Genomic DNA, 23860 nt, shown 5'->3' with positions numbered 1-23860 from the left:
TCTGAGGACACTCTTGTACCGTAAATTTCTCCCAGCACCATTTGTTCATTTGTACTATTTCCAATTAAACTATTTTATTTCAATTGAACTTTTTTTTTTGGTCTACAATGGGTATGAGGTAGTCTTTGGGGGGGGGGGTCTCAAATGGCTTGGACCATGGTCTCTGGTTGTATACACTAGTATGTAACCAGTTGTGCATAACTCAGTGGTCACCAGTGCAGGAGACACACAGACAGGCTTTCTTTTGTGGGGACAAGCAAGTATCCAGGGGCACTGCATGCAATCCTGGACCCCCTTTTTCTTGCTTTCATGAGGTCAGGAAATCCCTTTGCCATTTGCTCCAATACTATCCTGAAGAGGGACGGAGGATGGGTAAACTCATCTGAGAGTGATGGCATCGGCCTCTGTGCACTGGTGCTGAATCGAATCTTAGAGACAGAATTTTGGGTGAAGTAGAAAAGAACAGCTTTATTGCTTTGCCAGACAAAGGGGGACACAGCGGGCTAATGCCCTCAAAATTGTGTGTCCCAACCCGGGGGGATTTGGTGAGGAGTTTTAGAGCAATGGTTCAAGGGCAGGTTTGCTGATAAGGATCAGGGTGTGTGCAAGGCCTGCATTCCTTTAATCTGGCCTCAGATGGTCTCCTGATGAGCTTCTGTGGTTCTCGAGGTTATCAAACTGTGACCTTCTCTCTGGAATGAGGAATGCTTCATCAAGTAGTAAACATCTTCCATTTGTTGGGGTTTTAGTTCTGCAGAGAAGCTCAAAGATATTGTTATGTGTATTCATTGAGGCAGAACCAGAACCCTGTCCCAAGGCTGCACTATTGTCTCTTGACTGTTCCTCCCTTGTTTCTGCAGCCGCTCTCTTCCCTGATTAGCAACTGATGAGAACCTGCCCTTTAGAACTCAGGGAGGGTCATAGAAGCTGAACCCTCATCCCTACGAACAAGAAATGGGGGACACAGAAAGGCTTCCATGCCCAGTAGCTCCACAGGGTCTTGCTTGGTTTCTTTCTTTCTTTCTTTCTTTTTTTTTTTTTAAGGTTTATTTATTACTTATTTATTTTAGGCTGTGTCAGGTCTTAGTTGTGGCATGCAGGATCTTTGTTGAGGCATGTGGGATCTTTCGTTGCAGAAGGCGGGTTTCTCTCTGGTTGTGGCATGTGTGTTTTCTCTTGTTGTGCGTGGCTCTGTAGTTGTGGCGCGTGGGTTCCAGAGCACGTGGGCTCTATAGTTTGCGGCACGCAGGATGTCTCCTTGAGGTGCGCGAGCTCAGTAGTTGCAGCACGTGGGCTTAGTGGCCCCATGGCACGTGGGATCTTAGTTCCCTGACCAGGGATCGAACCCATGTCTCCTGCAATGTAAGGCGGATTCTTTACCACTGGACCACCAGGGAAGTCCCCCTGCTTGGTTTCAAGAGCTAAAGAATTTCATATGAGGTGCCTACATTCCTAAAGGACTATCTAAATAATGTTATTGGACCAAGTTTACTATGGTAAACTAAACCGTCGGTTTCCCCTCTATGCAGCAGGTGGGAATACTCAAGGAAGCAACAAAGAATCTACATTTTCTATATTTTCTTTGCACCGTGGTGTGAATAAATCTGTGATTCTGATAGTGTGTGTTTTTCATGACCTATTTCTCCAGCTTGGGATACAAATATATTCCCATTTCTTATTTTTCCAATTATTAATTCAGACAACCCTAAATTCTTCCTCTGGAGTTCTCTCCTCCTACATCCTCAATGGTCAAGGACAACAGGCAAAAGTGACCAGCTCTGCCTTAACACTCCAGAGGAGACGGGGCCCAGAAGGATGAATCAGTTCTGCTGCAGTTGCTGCTGCTGGAGATCTGTCCTGCTTGCCCACTGGGGCAGGGGTGTCTCTGCTAGTCCAAACCCATCTCTGTGCATGGGCAAGAGTTTGGATTAGCAAACCTTTGTGTGAGTCACTGGTGCAGAACTGCTTCCCTCTTCAGCCTCATGCTGTATAGAACCAGCCTCCCCTACCAAATTTCATAAGCCTGTGAGGAGGTCCAGTACCATCCCAAACTTCCCTTCCCTCCTGGTGGGTGTCCTAGGAGGGCTTTGCTATTCTTTCTTTCTTTCTTTTTTTAATAAATAAATTTATTCATTTATTTATCTATTTATTTATTTTTGACTGTGCTGGGTCTTCGTTGCTGTGCGTGGGCTTTCTCTAGTTGCGGTGAGCGGGAGGCAGAGCTACTCTTCAATGTGGTGCATGGGCTTAATCCAGTGGCTTCTCTCATTGCAGAGCATGGACTCTAGGCACACAGGCTCAGTAGTTGTGGCTCAGAGGCTCTAGAGTACAGGCTCAGTAGTTGTGGTGCACGGACTTAGTTGCTCTGTGGCATGTGGGATCTTCCCGGACCAGGGCTTGAACCCGTGTCCCCTGGATTGGCAGGCAGATTCTTAACCACTGAGCCACCAGGGAAGTCTGCTATTCTTTTTTGATGGCAGAACTTGGTCAGACCATCATAGTCCATCCTGATAAGTTCTCCTAACTTTGAATGTCAGGCATAAGGAGTTGAGTTTCCTCCAGGAAACCACTGGCTTTCAGAAAAGTAGTTCATCTTGCCTACAGGTATGTTAAGGTATCTTCTTGGAAAAGCAAACTCTGTTAAACGACGACAAGGTTCTCCTTTCCCCTTGAACCATGAAATTAAGGACCTCATTCTCTATTTGTTTAACTAAGTAGGGCCCCTCGAATGATATCTTGTGTTTCTGCTATTTGAAATCCATGCCAAGAATACAGGCACATATACAAAAGATTTTTTATAGTGTTATTTAAAATGATGGAAGATACATAACAATTCAAATATCCTACGTGACTGTTTGTTGAGGTATTACTTTGTATTTTCTTTTTACTGCTGGAAAACTTAGAGATAGTTGAGATGGCTTTTCCCTCTGGAATTTGTACCTAGTTTTAAGGCCTGTGTTTCCTTTGCCCCAGGTGTTTTTGCAGTGCCTAAAGCCTGAGTTGCTTGAGCACAGCCTTTCTTCTTGGCATTTGGGTAAGCCTAAAACAATTGGAGAGATTAGGTATAAGAAAGCAGCAAGAGAAGGGAGGAGATTCTCCAAGGCTGAGAAGGGGGCCAAAGTCTCTGGTTTCTGGTGGTGGTGGAGACCCGCTCTGTAGGTGTCCTGGTGAGATGACAGGAGCCCCAGGGTGAATGGTTGCTTAAAGCAACTAAGAACATTGGGCTGTAGGCACAGAGTTCCTGGACTGACTCTATGATGATTGGAATATATATATATATATAATATACTAATAATACTAATTTTAGTATTATATATTAACACTATTATACACATGTAAACACACACACAAAATTCGAATTCTATGACTCTTCAGAGTTCTCTGCTGGAATGTGATGGTGTGGGAAGAGCTGGGCCCTAGACCATCCTCCTCCTTTTCTTTTCCCACCCTGGGGTTTGCCCAACACATGAAGGACCTCGTACACACATTTGTGTTCAATATTCTCAGAACACCTGCCCCTTGGTGTGCACACTGGAACTATTCAGTCTGGAGTAGAGGGACTGAGAAAAAGGGTTGTGCCAGTGCTAAAATTCTAGGGTCTCTGATACCTGGAACATGGTTTAAAAGGAGGAATATAGGCTCTAGGTAGGCATGTCTCCTTGGCAAATTGGACCCCTTACCCTATGAGGAGGGTTATGGCCAGAGAAGGGCCAGAGTGAGACCCTCTTAATTGTGGGCCTAAAGTCAGGGCCACCTCTTGCCCAGGTCTAAGGTTGGTACCGGTCTGTCCTGTGGATTATTCATATCAAGTGAGACTTGCTGGTGCCGTTTGATAGATTACATTGTTTAGTGCCAAGCTTGGAATGTTCCTTGCTGAGCAAGTTCTTTTGTGGTATTTGTGAAATATTGTCAAATCTGCTCTGAGAACTTTCCCAAGTGTGAGCAAAGCTGTGAAATCCTTGACAACAGAAAGAGTTATGGTTTACTGAACTTGAACTGGTATACTTCCCCTTTTGCATTTCCAGCACATAGCATCATAGACCTCCAGAAATATTTTTTTATCATAGCTACAGAAAAATTTCTCCATTTCTTCTTAAAATGCTGAGAACCCAGATTGCATCCAGGACAGAAATCAGGAACATACGATGGTTTGTAAATAGTAAAGAGGGCAGAAGATTGTCTCCTTGCTTCTCCTTCCTCTTTCCCTGTTTCTTCTCTGCATTTGTGACACTTTGAGGACTCCAAAAGCCTGGGAGAATGCACATCTCCCAAGACTAGTAATCAGTGGAAGCTTTCTCGTAGGGAAGAAGACCAACTAATGGGCTAAATATGTGCTGTTAGTATGGGGTAGGTAGTTTCCATCTCATTCATTTGGTAGCCAGCTAAGGTTGAATTTGGAGTGTTCCTTCTTTCCCCTGAAGTTCAGCTGCTGCTTCAACAAGAGAGGAAGGCTGGATCCTGGACCAACCTAAAAGACTGATTGTGTTACCAGGATTTATGTCATATCTACTAGCAGTATGCAAGGAGGTGTTCAACATAAAAGGCTATAATGTGTCATGATTCCTTAACAAGGTTACATCCATAAAAATAAACCTGATAATAATATTTCCAAACTGAACGTTCAGGAAGTCAAGAAACTCAGACTTTGGATTCAAGACAGTGATTTCAGCCCACCATTTAATCTTTTTTTTTTTTAAATTGAAGCATAGTTGATTTACAATGTTGTGTTTGTTTCAGGTGTACAACAAAGTGATTCAGTTATACATATGTATATATCTCTTCTCTTTCAGATTCTTTTCCCTTATAGGTTATTACAAAATGTTGAATAGAGTTCCCTGTGCTATACAGTAGGTCTTTGTTGGTTATCTATTTTATATGTAGTAGTGTGTTTATGTTAATCCCAAACTCCTTATTTATCCCCCCTCCCCTTTCCCATTTGGTAATCATAGGTTTGTTTTCTATGTCTGTGGGTCTATTTCTGTTTTGTATATAAGTTCATTTGTATCATTTTTTAACGCTTTCTCCTCTTCCAAATTTCAACAGAGTCAATCAAAAAAAGTCCAGTGAGAGGATTTATGCACTGTATTAGCAATGCAAGCCAGGGAAGGGTGTCATTTATAAGTCAGAAACTCTGAGGATTGTTTTGCAAGGTAGAAGTAGGTGAATCTGGATTAATGGTCCATGAGAGAAGACTGTCTGGGAAGCACATGGAAAAGAACTTCATGTAGCAGAATTCTCAGAATGGCAGAAGACCACAGTGGTGTAGCAGAGGCTTTAAAACTCCACACAAATTTCCCTTCCTAGGCTCTGAAACCCATGCCTCAGCTGTTACACCAACACGTTTCTCTAGAGGACTCCCCTCCAATGACCGGAGCATGTTTCTCAAGTGGTGATGCCTGACAGGTTACCTGCGACCACTCCCCTGCCTGCCCTGGGGCAGATTCTAGGCCAAGGCTGACCAAAGCACAGGCATAATAAATAGTACAGTTGCCTTTGCCACTGGGTAGGACAACCTCTGGGGTATGATTCATGCTCCAGAGCTCCCAGTGAGGCCAAGCTGAGTCACACTTCAGCTGAAACTACCGCTTTGCCCAGCTTCTTTGCTGCCCAATTCTGTTTCCCTCCCTCCCTAAGGATTTTCCCCTGAGAACACTTCCTCAGTAAATCACTGGCATAGGAATCCTCATCTTCGGCGTGACCCTTAGGGAACCTGACCTAAAACAGTGACCTAGGAGTGGTACCAGGAAGCACACTCTAAGAATGGGAATCTAGAGTTGCATCACTTGCTGATGGCGATGAGGGCCCCATCACTTGGGGTAGGTGTTGTATAGACAGCCCTTGGAATGCTGTAGCAGTTCAATCGTTAATACATTTATTTGTAGTGAGCAGGTGGAAGGAAATATACTACTTTGTGCAAAGTCTCTGCCTTCATAGAACTCACTGCTGTTTAAAATGATCTTCTTTTATCTTTGTTTTCATGTGTATTGTTTGTTTTCCACTAGGACGGAAGCTACCACATCCAAGATCGTGTGCATTGTGTTCACTCCTGTTTCCCCAGCACCTACAACAGTGCCTAGCATTTAGTAGCTAATCAGTAACTCTTGGTCGAATAAATAATAAAAAATTAATGGATGGGTTGGAGGAAGGAATGACTGAAGATTTGTTATTAGGTGTGGTGGCCAAAACACTTAACGACAGGGCCCAGGCACTGCCAACAGAATGATCACCATACATAGGGCCTGAATTCCCCCTTTTGCCAGGTGATAATATTTTAGTTAGTAGATCTAGGGAAACAGTCTCAAGGGTTTAGTCAAGAAGAATGGTTTCTACTTCTACTGCATCCTTCTTTTGTTTCCTGTGTTCTGTTTTCTGTCAGCATGACTGCATCTGCTTTCCCTCTTCCAGAAATGTATCAAAATCTATAGTCCACTGAGACCCCACATGGTGAGGCAAGCACATGTGCTCCGTCTCCCATCTTGAACAGGGAGCCCATCCAAACACTGAAGATCCCACAATAATTTCACTGAATATAATTATTAATATGCTAGGGCTTAAGTCTGCCATTTTATTTGTTGCTTTCTGTTTGTTCTCTCCATTTTTTTTCTTTCTGTTTTCTTTTTCCTCACTTCCTGTGGGTTACTTGAACATTTTTTAGAATTGCATTTTGATTTACCAGTAGTGTTGTAAAGTATATCTGTTTGTACAGTTTTGTTAGCTCTTGCTCCAGATATTCCATTATGTGTTTGTATGTAACCCATCATAGTCGATTGGTGTTGACATTCTACCAGTTTAAACAAAGTATGGAAACTTTGCTTCCTTTTCCATCCTTCTAGCCTCCCTATTCATAATATACTTACCTTAAATGCTTCCTCTACACATATTTAGAACCCAGCGGGGATGAAAGTCTTAGCTCCTGACTTCACTCAGACTTTTCTGAGGCCACTCCTGCAGGGTTTGAGCCCCTCATTATGGATGGGTGAGGGTGGAAGTCTAGGCCCCCATTCAACCTTTGCTGGCCTGGATGGGAATGAACTCTGATTTTTCTGTGGTGTTTGGCTGGAATAGAGCAATTATTGTTTGGAAGTTTTCTGTCTTAATAGGCTGTCCTTTTTCCTGGCTAAAGAGAACAGGCTTTAGTTAGAGCATTTAGGGGTGTATGTCCATTGGTGTTTCTGGGTTTCCAGCTTCTTCAGCTCAAAATCTGAGATATTTGAGGCCACAGGAAAATCTAGGGAACTCACCACTGTGTCATTCCTTCTTCTGAACCAATCTGCCTACTTCTCTCCACCTTTCATAGTCTTATGTTTCATAAGACTTACGTTTTCATAGTCTTATGTTTATTTCATATGTGATGTTCAAGGTTTTTAGTTGTATTTAGTGGGCGGGATAGGGAAAAGTACATCTCCTCCATCTTTCCGGAAGCAGAAGTCTGCTGTATAGGTTTTTATAACCTCTAGAGTCTGACTCACGTGAATACATTATTATTAAAAATCATTCAATAAAAATAACAAATAATGCAATGGAAACAGTTAAAAGCAGATTGGATTCCTAGATAAGAGATATAATGAATTAGAAAATCAGATTGAGACATTTATCCTATCCCAGAGGAAAATGATATGAAGTTAATACGAGAGTAAAGATAATGAATATAAAGGGCAGTTCTGAGTCATGCATTCTAATAAGGATTCCAAAAAACTAGAACTAAACAGATGAAGGACAATCATTAGGAAAGAAACAGTAACATGTCCTTGACAATTTACAAAATGACCAAAAGAAAGTTGATAAAAATATGTGAAAAAAATCCACGATGTCTCCAGGAATTAAAAAAAAAAAATCATATTAAAGTTAGGAGATAAAAGGTCTCTCTTATGAAAATGGATAAATATTAAAATTTGATGACATTCTAAGGTAGCCAGTATAAGAAATGGTTACTTTCATATGTTGCTGTTGGTTGTATAAATTGTTGCAGGATTTCTGGAAGGTAATTTCACAACATACCTTAACATTCTAAAAATGTGTATTGAGTCTGACCCAATTACTTCAGTTCTATTGTATTCTTAGGAAATAGTAAAAAGATATGTGCAATGAGTTACCTATAGTTCATGGCAGCTATAGATTTAGCTATGGTTCATGGCAGCTACCTATATAATAGTAAAAATTAGACACAGTTATATTAGCAAAACTCTTGGTAGTATTTGCTGTGTATCAGACACTTTCCTAAGTATTGTCCATATATTAACCCATTTAATTCTTCCATCGTCCTATGAACTAGGTCTTATTATTCTTATTTTATAAATGAGGAAAATTGAGGCATAGAGGGATTAAGTCAATTGCTGGGATGTGAGTCAGTGCCTGAGTCTATGTGTTTCACTGCTTTATCTGCTGTCTGTCTAGATACAATTAGGCAACATGTATATACAGCCCTTAAAGTAATTGTTCATATTTAAAATATAAAATTATGTTCGAAGTTTATTGTTAATGGAAAACTGGCAGGCTACTAAATAATAATACAAGGCAAGCTTAAGGGAAAAAAATCTAAGTGTAGATTTCTAAAGTGGAGAATCTAAGTGTAAAAGATTCGTGTTAAAGGATTAATGGTTTTTCCTTCAGAGCTGTGGTATCTTGAAGTCATCATTTTGATCGTGCTGTAGATATAATGATTTACCTAGTCATGATAAATTCTGGGCAAGTGCTAGACAAATTCACATGTACTGCAATAAGAAAAGAGGTCTTTGAGAAGAAAATTTGAATTTTCTTCAAATTTTTATAAAACTTGGATGAGTAGAGGCATGCTTCCTTCCAAAATTATCTTGTGTTTGAAAATTAAAAACTGATTTCATCAAGCTTTGCAAAACTGATCTCATAATTGGAAACTGGATTTGTCAGCCATAGAAACTGAGATAAAGAAGCTTTCCCTAAAATTAGACGCTTATTATTAAAACTTAAAAATTATGACTCCTCAGGCATTTCCTGGTGTTTTTTACCTTCTTAGACATCGAATTTACCTGTGGTTTTTGCTCACTCAGTGTCACCCCTCTGTAGACCTGTCTCTCTTCCTCAGTGATTTTATCCCTCATCGCCTGTCGCTGCTGAGAATAGTTTGGGGGATAGGCTGAAATCAGTGGTTGTTTTTTCAGGTTATCATAAGCAAAGTGACCCAAGCAGAGTGATGTGGACAGGGATCCTAGGATCATTATTCTCTCCTGAGAAAGCGGACTTAAATGAGTGAAGATATAATGAATGAATACATGATACTTGATAGACTTCCCTAAGATCCTTAAATATAATACATCCCAATAATTTAAAAACCAAGATAGCAAAAGTGATGTTGACAGTAAATCATATGTTTAGTCCTTCCTTGAGTAAAGCATCAATTGAAATAAGAAAGAGCATCATGCAAACCACTATGGTGCTAACATGGCTAAAAAAGAAGTTCAGACAGCAGTGTCATGCCAGCACTTCTAATTTTAATCACAGCTCTAAATAGTTAAGAGCACACCCAGAAAATGACAGTGTGTATATCTCAGTCTGGGGTGTTTCGTGGTTAGCATCTCTCTGACATAACTTTAGATAGTACAGGTGGCTTCTCTTCTTAGGGGCACAATTCTAAATGTGGCATTTACTTTCCAGAGGCTGTGGTTTGAAAGGAGAGGAATGACAGCTACTTGCATAACTACAGGTATGATGACGAAGCTTATAAGTATCCCTTTTGGATCTCTTAGAAGTTTTCAATTAAGAGGGATCCAGTAAGGAAGACGTGTAAAGGTTGAGAAGTCGTAATTACTTTTCCACTTTTATTTTGCTTTGTACTCAGATGACATAATCTTTTAGAAGGCAAGGTGAACATCTAGACACACATATATCTTCGTAAGAAATGCACTGGCAAAGACTTTAAAAACTTTTTTTAAACTTTTTATAATTTTTAATCTTATTATTTGTTAAATTATTTTTTATTGAAGTATAGTTGATTTACAACGTTGTGTTACTTTCAGGTGTATAGTAACATGATTCAGTTACACACACACACACACACACATATATATATACATATTCAGATTCTTTTCTCTTGTAGATTATTACAAAATATTGAGTATAGCTTCCTGTGCTATACAGTGGGTCCTTGTTTGCTATCTATTTTATATATAGTAGTGTGTATATGTTAATCTCAAACTCCTAATTTATCCCTCCCCACCTTTCCCCTTTGGTAACCATAAATTTGTTTTCTATGTGGGTCTATTTCTGTTTTGTAAAAAGTTCATTTGTATCATTTTTTTTTTTTTTAGATTCCACATATAAGCAACATCATGTATTTGTCTTTCTCTGTCTGACTTACTTCACTAAATATGATAATCTCTAGGACCATCCATGTTGGTGCAAATGGCATTCACTCTTTTTTTGTGGCTGAGTGGCAAAGACTTTTTTAAAAATCAGACCCTCACGCCTATGAGTCTTCCCTGCTGTTGTAATTTCCCACTACATCATGATGATGTGATGACTCACAGGACCAAAAGCCACTGAGTGAGTGGTGCCATTGTTTCCATGGTGATCAGGACCCAAGTAAAGGTCTATACGTGCATATATCTTGGTGTCTGTGCTACTTAAGTAGATCTAAAACAAGTAAAAGAATGGTGACCTGAAATACATGTTCTGTGACGATTTGAATCCACAAGGACAGGGTAAATGCTCCCCACAATAAGGAAGATTTTGGTTCAAGTGGTGAAACGAGCACAGCATCAAGTTCTCCCCTCCCCAATTCTCCTAAAGTGGCACGTAGACCATGTTTAAAAGGAAACATGCGTTATCAGTGTTGTAAAACAGGAATGGGTAACAGCTCCATGCAAGAAACTGGTGAATCTCTGCCAGCTGTAATAGAAATGGGAGAGGGTATTGGCAGCTATTAAAATGGACACAGTCTGTGCTCTTGAGAAAAAGTGCAGCACCCGGACACCAAGTGTGCTCTCATTTTGGAGAGGCTCTAAGACTCCTCCCTGACATGAGAGGCAATACCAAGCTGTGAAACACTTTTCATCTTTGAATGTAGATCAAGCATAGAAATAGAGCAGAGAGCCTGGCTCTGGGGGGGAGAATTTGAAGCTCTCATCTATAATAGGTTCTTAGAAATACGAGCATGAAACTGGGGAGAGAGGTTTGAGCTAAAGATAAAAGTGTTGGCATCTAGCTGGTATTTACAGCCATGATTGAGATGGCCGGATGCAATCACTAAGGGAGACCATACATAAAAGAGAGATGAAGCCCAAGGATTGATCTGTGGCATGTTCCAATCTTAAGAGGCTAGGAGGGAGGAAAGAAAGAGTCAACAAAGAAGATTGAGCAGGAGTGAGCAGGTAATTCCTACACTACCAACTATTCCAGAGAGGCTTCTCGATCAAAATGGTGGGCCGACTGAACCTCTTCCTTTCCTTTCCTCCCAAGATTTCATTGATGTGACAGTAAATGTATGTGAATAAGAATAAATCTACGTACATGTCGAAACCAATCTAAGTGCCATCATGTTGACAAATATTTGGAAAGCAGAAGGTATCTAATGTTCTTATTCATGAATAACACAGGAAACAGTAAACTACAGCCTGCAACACACAGGAGCCAGCTCTCAGGGGAGATGGGAAGTGATCTCGCATGAATAAAGACTCCAGGCTGTGAGTCAGCAGATGCAGAGGGCAGGGATGGGCTCTGGGTTGTCAATCAGGGTGAGCAACGCGAGGCTTATATATAGAATAGGTGGACTGAGAGGCTTTCCCACCAGCTGGAGCCCCACGAAATGCTCTCTGAATAGACTGGAAGATTTCCCTGGGAAGGGTACTTGTTGTGTGTGTTGAATCTAGGTAGGGAGGAAGAGGAGAATAGGGGGAGAAGCTTAGACTCTCGCAGGGGATGGAAGGGGCGAAGGAATAAAAGCTCTCTCCAGGAGTGAAATATGCCAAAGCGTTATATCCTCAGAGTAGAGTCTTTTGATCACTTTGGCAACTGTGGGATTTCTAACTCAGCCTGCCTAAGTCCTCCCCACAAAGCACATATGCAGAGCCCACGGGGAACCATCCCGTTAAAGAGAGGCCGTACTGCATAAACATTCCAACAAAATTGCAGAGGAACTACACTCCTGCCACCTATATGAATCAAAGCAACTCTTCATTTGCAATGATGTATGTTAAATCAACCATCACCAGACATGTGTGGAAAACAAAAGCATGAGAAGGAGGCAGAAGAAAGAGGAAGAAAACAAAGAATGTAAAGAACAGAAGAGAACATAAAATTCTGTGATATTTTAAATGATACTTCATCCATAAAATAGAGGAAATAAAAAGAATTAATGGATATTAAAATAGATTATCAAATTAAAATAATTAAACACCACTATTGGTGTGGCAATGCATGAGTATTACATAATCACACTGTTGTAGGCATTGTTTCTTTTTTTTTTCAAGCTTAGAATCAACCTAGAGTCAACACTCAAATCTTAATTTGTTGCAGAAAAAAAATGCAAACATTATCGATCCTGACAGCATAGAAACAGCTGGACAGTATAGAAAAAGCTGTACAGCATAGAAACAGGTGATAGAACATAGAGGGGAATGAAAAAAGTGATAGAAGGAAGTGTGTGAGCTTTAATTGTATCTAACATAGTCCAGAATCAATGGGTCAATGGGTAGCCTTTGTTTAAGTGTATTTTTTAAATGTTTATTTTATTGAAGTATAGTTGATTTACAATGTTGTGTTAATTTCTACTGTACGGCAAAGTGATTCAGTTTTACATATATATATATATATATATATATATATATATATATATATATATATATATATACACATTCTTTCTCGTATTCGTATGGTTTATCATAGGATATTGAATATAGTTCCCTGTGCTATACAGGAGGACCTTGTTTTTTACCCATTCTCTATATATTAGTTTGCATCTGCTAATCCCAAACTCCCAGTCCATCCCTCCCCCACCTCCCTCCTCCTTGGCAACAACAGGTCTGTTCTCTATGTCTATGAGTCTGATTCTGTTTTGTAGATATGTTCATTTGTGTCATATTTTAGATTCAACATATAGGTGATATCATATGGTATTTGTCTGTCTCTGTCTGACTTACTTCACTTAGTACGATAATCTCTAGGTCCATCCATGTTGCTACAGATGGCATTATTTCATTCTTTTTTATGGCTGAATAGTATTCCATTATATATATATTTATATATATATATATAAATATATAAATATATATATATATAAATATATATGTATATACCACATCTTCTTTATCCACCCATCTGTTGATGGACATTTAGGTTTTTTCCATGTCTTGCTATTGTAAATAGTGCTGCAATGAACATTGGGGTGCATGTATCTTTCCAAATTATAGTTTTCTCAGGATATACGACCAGGAGTGGGATTGCTAGATCATATGGCAACTCTAGTTTTTTTAAGGAACCTCCATACTGTTTTCCATAGTGGCTGTACCATTTACATTCCCACTAACAGTGTAGGAGGGTTCCCTTTTCTCCACACCCTCTCTAACATTTGTTAATTGTAGACTTTTTAATGATTGCCGTTCTGACCAGTGTGAGGTGGTACCTCATTGTAGTTTTGATTTGCATTTCTCTAATAATTATCGATGTTGAACATCTTTTCATGTGCCTGTTGGCCATCTGTATGTCTTCTTTGGAAAAATGTCTATTTAGGTCTTCTGCCCATTTTTTGATTGGGTTGTTTGGTTTTTTTGTTATGGAGTTGTATGAACTGTTTGTATATTTTGGAAATTAAGCCCTTGTCAGTCACATTTTCTCCCCATCTGTAGGTTGTCTTTTTGTTTTGTTTATGGTTTCCTTTGCTGTACAAAAGCTTGTAAGTTCGATTAGGTCCCATTTGTTTATTTTTGCTTTCATGTCTGTTGCCTTGGGAGACTGATGTTTAAGTGTATTTTTAATACACTGATGTTTAAGTGTATTTTTTAAAGTTATAAGGATAAATAACATGATTGATAATAAGAAGTTAACTAAAATAACTCAAAATCAAGAGGGGTTTGAGTAAAAGTGCTCTAACCTGCCCATCTTTCATGAAGGGAGATATTACACACCTTTTTTAATTGATCAATTCAGAAAGAGATTAAGTATATTTGTAGAATTGCATTGGTCGTTGCCAGCAGAACTGAAACTAGAAACGGGTAAAGTGGTTTGTATTTAGGCTGGAACTAGAGATGATTTGGAAGAGGGGACTTTTTATTTTTCATTTGTACATTTCTTAGGAGTGCTTAAAAGATCATGTCTATGTATTGCTTTTATTAATAAGTAACAGTTATTTTTAAAAAACTAACCAAGATCCAAAGGAAGAAACTCCTAAGTTTTGGAAACTATCATAATACTGATACCAAACTCTAACAGAGAAGAAAATGATAAACTTTTAATTTCATGAATTTATAAATATTGTTGCAAATAAATGTTAATAAAACAGATTTGGTAGTAAATTAAAAGACTGATGTGACCCCCAAAGAGCATTTATTCTCAGAACATAACAACATTTCAACATTAGGAAATCAATTCTTACATTTCTACATGTTGACAGATTAAGGAAAAAGCCATAATCATCTCAGTAGACTGAAAATTCAACATTCTTTCCTGATTAATAAAATCTGATAGTAAAAGACAAATAGAAGTATACATTTTTAGCGTTATAAAAGTGGTTGAAACATGTATGACAAACTTTAACTCAATATATGAAGCATTTTTATAAAGCAATAAGAAAGAGATATACCCAATAGAAAAATAACAATAGGAGGCAAATCACAGAGTAAATCAACTGTCCTCAAAACATTGAAAAAGTGTTCAGCCTTATCTTATTTAAAGAAATGTAAGCATAAGCTACAAAATAAAAACTTAAACTGTTATGTTGGCAATTATTAAAATGCTCATGCTCAGTATTGGTGAGGTTGAAAGAAAAAGGCTCTCATCTAGCTAGAAGATTATATATTGACAGAATAATTCAGGAAGTAATTTGTCAATGTATTAAAAGCATTAAAAGTATATATACCCTTTGATCTAGAAATTCTATCGATATTTCTAGGAATTATACATTAAGAAATCACTCGAGATAGATGCTCACAAAATTTAGCAACAGGATTATCAAAATACAGTATTTTATAACAAAAAAATAGAAATAAACCAAATGTCCAACAATGGAATAATAGTTAAGTAAATTGTAAGTTCATATAATAGAATATTATTCAGTCATCAAAAGTGATGTTGTACATGAATACTTGTTGATATTGAAGATGTTTGATATACTCAGTGATAAAAACAAAGCTTTAAACAATAAAACAGTATGATCTTGTTTTCATTTTAAAGGATTATCTATCTGTCTATCTCTCTATAGCTCTATCTCTCATCTACCTATTTACCTACCTACCTACATGAAAAAGACTGGAACATATTTATCACGAGTTAATGTTAGTCACCACTGGTTGGTGTTTTTGCATTTTCTTTATTATTTGTATATTGTTGTTTATTATTTTTTCTTTTAAAAAAAATAAACAAATATTGCTTTTGCAATAATAAAGCAAATGCTATTTTAAAATAAAAGTATGTATGTATTTTCTCTTTTGTGCAATGTATGACAAAGGTTTACTATTTACTAAATAAAATGACTTACAAATCAATTAGAAAATGAACTATGCAATAGAAAATTGAGTTATAGATAATTCCCCAAATGAGAACTATAAATGACCTGGGAGCAAGAAAAATTCAACCTCACTAGTAATTTAAAAATAAAATCAAAATGAGATCATCTTTTTCTATAACCAAGTAGAAAAAAGCCTTCTAAAAAATAGAGAATTAATTCTCTATGTATGACAGCAAATGTTTAGGGCTATGAGATCCATTGTACAACACAGAGATGGGAACAGTGTTTCTAGAGAATATGACAACACAAACAAAAGCCTTAATTTTGCTCATGCCATTTGGCTTGGATATTCCCTTTTTCAGAATTTCCATAGGAGATAATTATGGGCTTGTGCAAATGAGGATGACCAATAGAGTATTGTTTGTAATAGTGAAAACTGGAAAAAACTCAAATGTTTCACTTAAAAAACTCAAATATTTTAAAAATAAGAAATTAAATTATGGTATATCCATAAAATGGAATATTATTTAGAAATTAAACTGAACTTTTAGAATAGTTAATGATATAGAACAGGTTTATAATATCCTGCAAAGTGGAAGGAGTGCTCCTTTTCTGCTCTATCATGATACCAAGGAATGTGTTCTTTTGGTGCCCTGGAACTCTTGTCTTGTTTGATATTCAACCATTTAACATCACTTGTGGGTGCTTCACTGGTGCCTGTCCTGACACTTGGTAACAATGACCCTGTGAGTCTCTCTCCTGATCTTTTTGAATTTATACAATGATTTTACAATGGGAAAAAAAAAATCTGTATTTAAAAAGGAAAACAGTACTGGTAAATACTGGGCCCATGTCCCTGAGATACAGAACCTTGGGATGATCACTAAGGATATAAGACAGTGATCTTGACAAAACTTGAAAATGCATTTAGAGCTAACAAAAAAAATACACATGCCATCAATTGGATTTTTTGATTAAATTGACAATGCTAAAATATACTTCTTTGCTATTCAGTGAAAAGACTGGGATAGGAAATCAGGAGTATAAGGGGTATGGTGTATGCTTTGAAACTACATGCAAATTATAACTCACCTCCACAGAGTCATTGTGATTCAGTTGTTCCCTCTGTAATCATCGGAAGCACCTCAGCATGATGACTGAGAGTTCAGCATCTTTTGGTCACAACCTAGGCTCTGCTGCTCTGTGTGCTTAAGGCCAGTTACACAATCTCTCTGTGCCTGTTTCCTCACCTAAAAAATGGGCATAATGATAGTACTGACATCACAGGGATATTGTATGTTTTAAGTTAATATATTTACTTCAATTTAAAAATATACAACTCTCTCACTTGTGTGCTTTATAGAGAAGTTCGATGTACTTCTCATACTTGTACGTTGTCTCATTCCCTCCTGGCCCCCTTCAGGCTACTTTCAAATTTTTATCTTTGTCTTCAGTATTCTTCAGTTTAATATGATATGCCTAGGTACAGAAATTTTGTTGTTTGTTCTGCATGAACTTCCTGCATTTGTGGTTTTGTGTTTGTCATTAATTTTGAAATATTCTTTGCAAATATTACTTCAAATATTTCTTTTGTTCTAGTCTTATTCTTTTCCTTCTGGTATTCCAATTGTGCATGTTACACCTTTTGAAATTGTCCCACAGTTGTTGGATATTCAGGGCTCTTTTTTTTTCTTGTTACGTTTCAGTTGTGGGCATTTCCACTGACGTATCTTCAAGCTCCCTGATTCTTTTCTCAGCTATGTCCATTCTACTGATGAGTCCATGAAAAATATCCTTCATTTTCATTACAGTATTTTTAGCTGATGGTATTACTCTTATTACTATTGTTACTATAATGGGATTTCTAGTTGTTATTTTAGTTTTCAGTTCCTTTAAATATTTAGTAAAATTGGATGGTCTATATAACAGTTCCTTGCTTGCTCACGTACTCATTCACTCACTGTATTTACCTATGTCTCTCTGACTTTTTTGCTTTGAAATCTTAAATAGCAGAGCCTAAAAGACACACAGAGAATCTATGAGGCTGTGGAAGGCACGTGGAAGAGACAGGAAAGTAAGGGCAGTTATCCAGCAATGGGGAGGGAAGCAGAGCGCAGCTCAAAGCGGCAGACAGTAGAACAGGGCAATGGAAACCGTTCTGAGGGGCAACACGTTCCCAGCAGCACTAGCCCATGGCAGGTCCTCCAAGTAACTCTAACTCTCATGACCCTGCTTCTCTATGGAGTAGTTTTTCTGATTGGCCGGACTTCCATGTCTTTCTTTTATAATAAAACTCTGTCAGCTGAGGAAAACTGAAGACATCTTTGACGTTTGCAGAGCATATATGACACACACATGTGTCATGCCATGGATAACTACGGGAAACTTCCAGACTTGATGGTGGCCCTCTCCAAGTTTTCTGCTTTGCTGGCCGCTTGGCTGCTTGACTCATGCTGCAACCTTATTCCTCATCTAGCCCTTTGGATGACTGTCTTAACTTTGGACTTACCATCATGACTTTAACCTAAGGCACCTCTCTCAAGGTCTCAGTGCTAACTTCTGGCTTCCTTATTTGTAAATCAGAATTGTTAGTAAGCACGTATTGTAGCCCATGGAATCTTCTCTGCCATGAAATGGTAGAAAGATGAGACAACAGGCAGTGATAGAGTGTGAGTAATGGGCAGCCAGACTGAAGGGGAGGTGGTGTGTCTAGGAGAATTTTAGAAAGTAAACTGATAGAGTTTTCATGGGTGAAGGAGAGGGACAAGTCTGTGTTTTTGTCTTGGTTGCCTGGAATGACTATGAACAAGAAAATGGCAGGTTTTCCAGCAAAGATGAAAAAGTTTTTGCATGCAGGTGCATTTGGAGATTTTAGGTGGAGCCTTCCAGAAGCAGTTGAAAATCTACTTTCAAGAATTCAGACCATTTCTCCATTGCCCTAACTACCAATTAGGTTGAATGAAAGTAAGCTGATATAGGGTAGACTGCTATTTTCTCTTCCCTATTTATTTGCTTTTTGGGAGAATTTGGGTTCATACTATATCAGGAGAGACTCATATCATCCATGTTGGCCTCAGATAAAGCTATATTGTGTGGGCACCACTGAGAAATCTTGTGCACCAAGAATCTGACTTCCAGAAGGTTTTTTTTTTCTTTGTAAGAATCATAAGATGTAACAAGATAGGTGAATAGTCATGCAGAAAGTTGATAAGCAGCCCTACATTAATTCTACTGCCTATCAAATTGGTTTCTAGAAGGAAAAAAATGTCAGAATTCACAAACATCAGGTTTGAAATAACTCAGAGCCACAAGAGCACCTTGTAAAATCCCATATTATAAACTATGCTTTATAAAGAGATTTAATAGACTGTGGCAATAAAATTAATGAATGACCACTTTAAAATGTGTGGCTTCAAAAGCAAGTGCAGAAGAAAATGGTAATACTTTGCAAAAGGTATATACATAATAGTCCACAATGTTATTTAGAAAGTTATTATTTCTGCCAGGGTGTTTGTTGTATGGATGAAATAAAAAGAAAAAATAGCTAAATAACCAAAAAAGAACTGAGTTCTGAAAAAAGGAAGAAACAAAGAGAAGAGCAAAGAAAAAGTACCAAAAAAACTTCCAAAGAAAAAGGTAAATTAATTAGCCACAAAAGATTTTTTGCAGAAAAGAAAATGTAGGAATAAAATAAGCAGATTAAATTCATGACAAGTGCACACAAAGGAAAAACTTCTAAAGAAGAAATACAAAGACAGAAAAAGGGAACTTATTTCTTATCACAATAAGAATATAGCCTTGCTGATTTATCATTTTATTCCTTGGAAACCTTCTATCAATAAAGTAAGCCGCAACTCTGCAGAATACAAACAAATATAAAAGTGTGCGTTAAACTCAAGAAAGATATTGAATAAAAAACCAACACCCGTCTTTGGGTGAGGAGACGATAAATGGTTTTTCCTTCTTTGTAGTTTTCTGTGCTTGAGCTAAACTTCTTACAGGAAGATATGCTACTTTCCTAATGGACGGGAATGAACTCTATTAAAAATGGAGCTCTCAACTGCATTTCGTATCAAAATTTAATACAGCAGAGTCTTACTCTGCTGCCAGCTAATTCAGGAACGGAACAGGATGACATTCTTTCCTGTACAGTATGTAATACAAACTTTCCCCATGAGGAAGAGTAGTTCTCGCCAATTATCTGACATTTTTCCCCCCCTGCCTTTCCCATCACCCACTTTCCACCCACCCCAGGAGTTCTGCCCCGTCTTTTTTTTTTTTTTTTTTTTTTTTGAGAAACAAACAGCATGGTACCCATGCCTGCTACTATTATTTCCTATCTGGGTCTCCTTGGGCCTCTGGTGTTGGACTCCCCTGGCTCCTAGAGTCCGAGAGGAGACTGTAGAGTTCTACCTGCCCATCTTCGATCTCAGACACCCACACTCCCCTCTGCCCGCTCGCACATGCGTTCCAGGATTCGGTGGATGCTGGTGAAACTGGGCCTGTCTGCAGGCAGCTCGCTCCAACACAGACGCATCAGATTGTACAGTTCCAGGGGGCAGTTCTCTGGGCAGGAGAGGACGTTGCCGTCTCGCACGTAGTAGATGACCTCCTCGTGGGCCATCCCGTAGTAGGGCTGCAGGCCGTAGGAGAAGATCTCCCACAGGACCACCCCATAGGCCCACACATCAGACTCCGTGGTATAGCGGTTGTAGAAGATGGACTCCGGGGGCATCCAACGGATGGGGATGGCGTCGTTTTCGTTGGCTTTGTAGTAGTCAGCTGAGTAGATGTTTCTAGAGAGGCCAAAGTCGGCGATTTTCACCACCATGTTCTCACCCACAAGGCAGTTCCTGGTGGCCAAATCCCGGTGGACAAACTTGCGTTCGGAGAGGTAGGCCATGCCGGCGGCCACCTGCCTGGCGATGCACAGCTGCTCGGCACAGGAAAGGGGCGGCGGGCCGGGGCTGGAGGCCTGCGCCCCGCGGGTCAGGTCGCTGGGACTGAGGCTGCGTCCGGGGTGAGGAGACATGCTGCGGAGGAACTCATTGAGGTCCCCGTAGGCCATGTATTCAAAGAGCAGACACAGCGGCTTCCCCACCGCACACACGCCTAGAACCAAAACAAGGCCTCCTGTTAGAGGTTGCGCTTCCAAAGTGACACGCTGGAAAAAATTGTCCGAAAGCAAATGACCAGATCAGAAAATGTGGTGCCTTGGTTTTCTGTTGAGGGCATCATAGTAGAACTCTGACCCCCTTTCTTTGTGTAAACATCTCCTATTTATCTTTTAAGATTCAACTGATTTATCACTCCTCATGGGGTGCTTCAGCTCCTGACCTTTCCAGGATCAGGTTTAACTTCCGTCATTCTTTATCCTTAATCCTGCATCCTATCTACCTGCCTGTTATAATCATCCATTTAGCTGAGGTTTCTTCCCAACATTTTAGCCCTTTAAACTAGAGATTATATCTTAAGTCTTCTTTAAATTCCACACACCTACCGTGTGTCTGGCGAGCAAGTACTCCATAAATATTGGGTGAATGAATTTATGAATGGATGTTTGCTTTGAGTATGTAATGCAGTTGCTCTGTTTTTCTGCTTCCTTTCTGAAGAAGGATGATAAGGAAGCTGTTGTATGAAATTTGGAAAGGAGCACAAAAACAATCCAAGATCTTAGATGAAGAATTCAGGTTACTGCAGTAAAACATTTAGGTAAATTTACAATGTTCATTCCAGAAAGAAACAAAATGTTAACATAAAGAGTCTTAGATTTAGTGCCAGGAAGACATTTGTTAATTTAAAAATCTTGCTGTATTTGAGAGGGAAATGGACAACTTGAAATATTAGATCAGATGGTCACAATTTCATATCAGCATAAAAATAGATCATTAGCTCTATTTTTTTTTCAGGCAAAAGTTAGAAGTCTGTTCAAAAAGGAAGAGAAACGAGAATACTATTATCTTGGCTTGTTTATTTTGCTGTTAGTTTTTAATTCCAGGGACTTTAGCAATCTGTATATTTATATGTACTATATAAATTCAATTAAAAATTAAAAAATTAAATACAAAATTGGTAAAAGAATTAATGAAGTGAGAAAATATTTCTCTGAGAAGTTTTTTTAAAACTTCAGTGTTTTGAATTTAGGCGATGTAATGAAATAGTCTACTCCCTAGTGCAGAATATATTCTATGGGGAGGAACAGAGGCATCTCTCTGATCAAGGAATGAAAGAAAAGATGTAAGTGAAGTATGAAGGAGAAGAAACTTGGCAAGCCTCTGTTTTCTGATGCAATACATTTCTTCACTTATATTTTCATACCTAAGAGTTTCACAATGTTAGGATTATCAAATTCTGCCATGAGGGCTGCCTCCCTCTGAAAGTCTGCTTGCATATCTGCTGAGGCTTCTTCTTTGAGCATCTTCACTGCCACCATTGTGAAAGGTTCATAGGGAAGTAAGCCTGGAGCCCTGAGAGATAAGTTTATTTAGCAAGAAATCAAAGATCAGGAAGATTACACATAGTCACATGATAACTACCCAGGCTTATACACATCCCACACTCATGCAGCCTTTCCCAGAGCCACAGAACCAAGGTAAGATGCCAATGGCAGGTCACACTTAAAACTCCTTGACTCCAATGAATAAAAATCACTGGGGTTATTTTCAACATAGACTGTTTGAGAAATGCATTATTTATTAATAACAGAAAACCAAAAGTGCCCAAGTCCAATGGGATTATCATTACCATCCTAACCCCTTAATCTCTGGCCAGAATATAAATTCCTAGAAGGCAGGGACCATGACTTATTCATCTTTATATCCCCAAAGAGCCTAAAAGGGTGCCTTGCATAGTTTTTGGTTCCCAATAAGTATTTGTGTGAGATTTTCATTAATCATGTAACCTCCATACCAGGGCCACTATGAGTAGAAGTAAGGTTGTATCCTGCCCAAGAACAAGAGGCCAAAGTAACAATTGGTGATTAAAACCAAGTCCACACTCTGTGGCCCAGCTGTGTGTCTGTGGAGCTACATCCGTGCAGAGAGGGTATTTTATTCCAACTCACACAAAGACATTAACTGGGCTAGCACTGGCCCTAATACACACTCGTTTTTTTGAGCTCATTGTTGGCTGACATTTTTGCATAATTTTTTTTCCTTTTTCTGTCTTGCCATTCTGTGAACATCTATTTAATATCCATACATGTCAGGCTTTGAGTTCTTAAACTGAAACACTATTTCGAAGTAAACATTAAGTGAAGTGGAGACTATAGCAATTGAAAATGGAAGAGATTTTAGAAATATTTACTAAAAGCAATGTGAGAAATGATTATTTAAAATGTACAACGAAATTCTCTTCTGAAAAGAAAATATGATTAAACTTTGCTAATTTCTTATCATCGGAACACTTTATAAAGATTCTCTCCATATACACAACCCTATTTTCTAGCAGAGGGGGAAAAGTATCAAGATTCAAAGTACAGTACTCAATAAAAATAAGGCGAATGATGTGAAGAAGGAACTAATTTGATAATAACTATTATACATATTACATAGAATCAAGTTAATGTCTGGTAACTTTTCAGACACAATGTATTTCAGTTGGTAGGTTTTTTTTTTTTAATGTGGGCAACTTTACCTTGCTTGAAAGACCCTTCCAAATGCTCCCTCTCCGATATCTCTCACATATTCAATGTTATTCCTGGGATACTCCAGGCTGAGCAATTTGGGATTCAAAAGAAGTGGCATCCTCTGGTACATGGGGTTGGGATGAAGTCTGTCTAGCAAGAGCTCAGAAGGAAGAGTAGTGAGGGTTACAGCCGCTGATTCTCTGCAGGTAAGACAGGTAAGATCAATAATGAGCTGAGGACCAGGTGAGAGCTTTGCACTCAGACTTAGGTTCTAAAGAGACATGGTGTTTAGGAGGAAACAAATTATACTAAGTTCACCAAAGATCCTTCCATTTTAGAGCAACGAAGAATTTGGTTTGGAGCCTAAAGGTACATTCTTTTTTTCAGAAATTTTGTCACTATCCAATCTGGTAGTGGCAGTGGGGCTGAGGGGGCTGATAGGGAGCAGGAAAGGCCATATTCTTCCAAATTGTGGTTTAGATTCTATCTGCTGTGAAAAACTAACCTTAGGACATGTGATCCTATGCAACAAGTCATTGACATTTTTAAAGATCGTGGTGGGGCTGCTTACCGTTAAAGCAAGGCAACGGCTGTCAGAA

General features: G+C 38.7%; 1 protein-coding gene across 3 annotated transcripts in view; it reads right to left on the bottom strand.

The window, feature by feature from the left end:
* Positions 1–13245: 13245 nt before the first annotated feature.
* Positions 13246–23860, bottom strand: part of MUSK (muscle associated receptor tyrosine kinase) — a 101273-nt gene continuing 90658 nt past the window's right edge. For all 3 annotated transcript variants that reach the window (XM_082404264.1, XM_082404265.1, XM_082404266.1), the window contains 3 exons: positions 23270–23461; positions 21953–22101; positions 13246–20746 (listed from right to left, as the gene is read on the bottom strand). In XM_082404264.1, the coding sequence (XP_082260390.1) occupies positions 20064–20746; positions 21953–22101; positions 23270–23461 (1024 nt within the window). In that variant the 3' untranslated portion in view covers positions 13246–20063. The remainder of the gene's footprint in view (positions 20747–21952; positions 22102–23269; positions 23462–23860) is intronic.

The sequence above is a fragment of the Balaenoptera borealis genome (genome assembly GCF_965194805.1).
Source record: "Balaenoptera borealis genome assembly, chromosome: 8".
NCBI lineage: Eukaryota > Metazoa > Chordata > Mammalia > Artiodactyla > Balaenopteridae > Balaenoptera > Balaenoptera borealis.
This window is presented reverse-complemented; position numbering and strand designations above follow the sequence as displayed.